Genomic DNA, 3,932 nt, shown 5'->3' with positions numbered 1-3,932 from the left:
ACCCCCACCCCCCAGGCCGGGCCTCCGAGACCCTGGGCCTGGCACTTCAAAGCCAGGTGCCTCGTTGCCCTGAGGTCGAGGTGAGGATTAAGAGTTAACCCCCTGACGGGGCTTAGTGAGTGTCTGGCGAGTACAAAGTGTTCAATAAATGTTGCCTTTTAGTAGCTTTCTGTCCGTGGGGGTGTTGTGCTCCACTTCCACACCAGGCGGAATTGGGGGAGATCAAGGGCATGTTGGCTCAGAGAGAACTGAGACCGTGATCTCTAGGCGCGCCACGTGTGTGACCTTGACTTCTCTGAGCCCACTTTCCTCACCTGTCAGGGGGCGGCGGCAGTATCTGTCCACCGGCTAATCTGATGGGCGCGGGGTCAGAGGAGGTCAGGGCTGAAGGCTTGGGCAGTACCCAGGGGGGCGGCCGTGAGGTCCGGAGAGGGGAGGTCTCTTCCCTCTCCCTGCGGATGCCCTTCCCCCTCCATCGTGCAGTCCCTCCTCCCACCCTGTTGGGTACAGTCCTTGACTTCAGGGCAGACGTTGTCACCAGTTTGTACTCAAAGCACATGGACCCCTGCGCGGAGCCGAGCACCACGCATTGCTGTGTGCTGCCCCTGGGTGACCTCCCAGCTAAGTCCAGGAAGGCAGGGCCCCTCTTGACACTGGGTTCTAGCCAGATGTAGGACTCATCTTCTGGGGAGGGGAGAAGGGGGAGGGATTACCTGAAAGGGCTCTTTGGGTGGGTTTAGAAGTCTCATTTCCTGTTCCTGGGATGGGTGGGTCCGGACAGCCCCAGAGATCTCTCCGTCAGCGTGTTTCCATCAGGCTCCCAAAACAGCTGAGCTCCTCTGGCACCAACCTGCTCACTTTGGAGAAGACTGTGGGTCAAGCTGTTTGTCTCTGGGGTATGTTCCAGAAGGAACAGAGCCCCCAGTGCCAAGCAGGACAGTGTGGTGCCCTTGCGGAAATTCCGGAATGACCAGGAACAACAGACATTCAATCCTTTGTGGACGACCTCCCAGGTGAGGATTTGGGGAATAAAATAAACATGAACGCTTAGCACAGATTCAAATCACTCCTCGGCCTTCCATCCAGGTTCTCACAAATTCGATAACAAAGTGGTGGGTCTCCCAGGAATGATGCTCATGGGCTCTCCAAACACTTTCTTCCTCCATAAAATGGAGATTTTTGTCCTCATGAGGACAGTGTCCCCACGAAATGACACAGACTAGCCTTTGGCCCACTTTTCCTTTTTAAGACATTTATTTATCTTAGGGAGAGAAAAAATGAGTGGGGGAAAGGAAGAGAGAATCCCCAGTAGGCTCTGTACTGTCAATACAGAGCACGACTCAGGGCTTGAACCCATGAACTGTGAGATGATGACCTGAGCCGAAATCCAGAGTCAGATTCTTAACCAACTAAGCCACCCAGGAGCCCTTCCTTTCCTTTTAAACTTGAAGCTCACTTTTTCCAGGTCCCAGGAAATACAGTTTATATACACACAGTTTCACAGATGTACATTTCACCTCTCACTGGCTCACGTGTTGCTTGAGAAGTCTTTATATTTCTTTTCTCTTAGCTCTGTTTCACCAATTAGGGCTAAGACCTCAAGGAGGGCCCTAGACTTTTTCACTCTCTCCGTTTTGTGCCTTCTCTAGCATCACATAATTGGAAGCTCTGCCTAGTACATACTGTACATATTGTAGAAATTTCCCTACAGTGAGGACCAGCCCTTGAGCATTACCGCTTAGAGCATCGAAGACACAACCAACTGGAAGACGAACCACTATTTTATGTACCACTGAGAAAGAAAACGGCTGCCCAATAAATTGTGTCATTGAATCCTTGGCCGTGCCCTGATTTCAGCAATAGTGTGATGTGCCTCTTAGACTCCGTGAAGTACAGGGGCTGTCACATCTCTCTGATATTTGGCTGAATGAGCCCAGAGCCTGCTGGGGTTTTCAGGTCGCTGCCCTCTGGTTTGGAGTGAACAGTCAACATGGGGGGGGTGGGGAGGCAGACAATGCACAGCCATCACATGTCCTCTGCCTTGATGGGTCAAGGGTCACCCAGGCACTGGCACACTTAGCAGATGGAGAAAATAACAGAACTGGAGACATTCAAGAAAAAGCTCAGCTCTGGGGCACCTGGGTGGCTCAGTCGGTTAAGTGTCAGAATTTGGCTCAGGTAATGATCTCACAGTTCGTGGGTTCGAGCCCTGTGTCAGGGTCTGTACTGACAGCTAGCTCAGAGCCTGGAGCCTGTCTTCAGAATCTGTGACTCCCCGTCTCTCTGACCCTCCCCTACTCATGCTGTCTCTCTCTTAAAAATCAATCAAAGAAAAAGCTCAGCTCTGATACCTAAATGGCAAGTGCAACCTGGAAAGACATGAAGGCTCATACAAAGGGGGAAAGTTTGCGGTATTAGGCTCCTAGAGGGCCCATGAGTGGAAGGGGAGGAGGTGGGGAAGGAATGAAAAGTCACCTCCATCAGCCCCCCCCCCCCCCCCCCCCCCCCCCCCCCCCCCCCCCCCCCCCCCCCCCCCCCCCCCCCCCCCCCCCGCTTCCCAGTAAGCCACTGCAGGAAATTCAACTTGGCTTGCCTCCTCTGGGGCGAGGCAGGCAGGTCCCAGGGAGCCTGGAGCCCAGCAAGCGATCAAAGCAGAGAGAAATAGGGGCTTTGAAATAAATGAAAGGCTGTGTCGGGTGCCTGATTGCATGAGAGGCAGAAGGGACAGCGAGCAGTCAGAAAGGAGTCCAGTGTTTGGAGGCTGGGACAGCGTGGCACCATCGACAGAGACAGGAGAGCGAGGGAGTGGGCCGCTGCTGTGGTTGGGGCTGAGCCGAGTTTAAGTTGAGGAGGGTCACCCGGTGGAAAAGGCCAGAGATGAATAGTGGAGGCTCTGAAGAGGCTCTTTCCGCAGGGGGCGGAGACAGGCGGCGGAGCCTGGGATGGGCAGGGGAACAGACCAGAAAGAAGTAGCCTGAGAGATTAGAGAAACCACGGGAAGCAGGGAGTGGCCAGTGGTTTGTAAACCTCAGCAGGGTCTGTAAGAAAGAGGACTCAGAAGAGCCCCTTGGTTGGGTGACCTCCGAGTGGTTAGTTTCATCAGAAGGTTGTGTGCGGACGTCAGCTTGGGAAGGACGGAGGGAGACAGGTGGGCAGTGAGTGTAGGCTGCTGGCTCCAGGAGCCGGGCTGTGGGAAACAGACAGGATGCAGGCAGAGGGGACCACTGTCCCCTGTCGGCTTTCTGAGCCGGGGCCCTGCATGTCAGGAGAGACAGCAAGGAAGGGAGAGGGGGAGTTGGAGACAGTTTGTGGACAGGATGCGTCCCCTCTAGATGGGAGAAGGGAAGCTCTCTGTGGGGGGGGGGGGGGGGGGGGGGGGGGGGGGGGGGGGGGGGGGGGGGGGGGGGGGGGGGGGGGGGGGGGAAAGGGCAGCGAGAGGGTAGGGTGGAGAAGGGGGATAGGAGGCACCATCCTTCCAAAGGCCGGGTCCTGGCTGAACCCCAGGAAGCAAAAAGGGGGTGCGAAGAGGAGCTGAGGAGAGTGGGAAAGGCCCAGAACGTTTGCTGTGGCGTAGGGGATCCGGAAGGCGTGGTCCAAGGCCCGTGGGCCAGAGGAGATCATCCGGCCCTCACGCCGCTCTAGGATGCTCTGCACTGGGGGAGAACGTCCCAGTACTTCACCTGTACCTGAAAAACACAGGGTCTGGCCACTGCTTGCCTCCCCCGAAGTTCAAGTCTGGTTCTCTGTAGGCGAACTGGGGAGGAGCCAGGGGAGGGAGAATAGAGGCGAGCTGCCGTGGGCCCCAGGGACCGCGCGGGCACTGCAGAGTGGGGCCCTGGGTGCATCCACCTTGTTTGCCTCCAAGGCCAGCGGGCTCTGTCAGCCAGGAAGAGCATTCCAGCACCGGGAGAATCACTGCCGCACTCCACCCC

General features: G+C 56.4%; 1 protein-coding gene across 1 annotated transcript in view; it reads right to left on the bottom strand.

Annotated features, from left to right (window-relative positions):
• SYNJ2 (synaptojanin 2) overlaps positions 1-3,932 on the bottom strand; it is a 116,252-nt gene that overhangs the window by 98,407 nt on the left and 13,913 nt on the right. The window contains exons 2-3 of the mRNA XM_029943257.1: positions 497-684; positions 315-391 (exon numbers count right to left, since the gene is read on the bottom strand). Coding sequence (XP_029799117.1) covers positions 315-391; positions 497-684 — 265 coding nt within the window. The remainder of the gene's footprint in view (positions 1-314; positions 392-496; positions 685-3,932) is intronic.

Source organism: Suricata suricatta, chromosome 7 (genome assembly GCF_006229205.1).
Source record: "Suricata suricatta isolate VVHF042 chromosome 7, meerkat_22Aug2017_6uvM2_HiC, whole genome shotgun sequence".
Taxonomy (NCBI): Eukaryota; Metazoa; Chordata; class Mammalia; order Carnivora; family Herpestidae; genus Suricata; species Suricata suricatta.
This window is presented reverse-complemented; position numbering and strand designations above follow the sequence as displayed.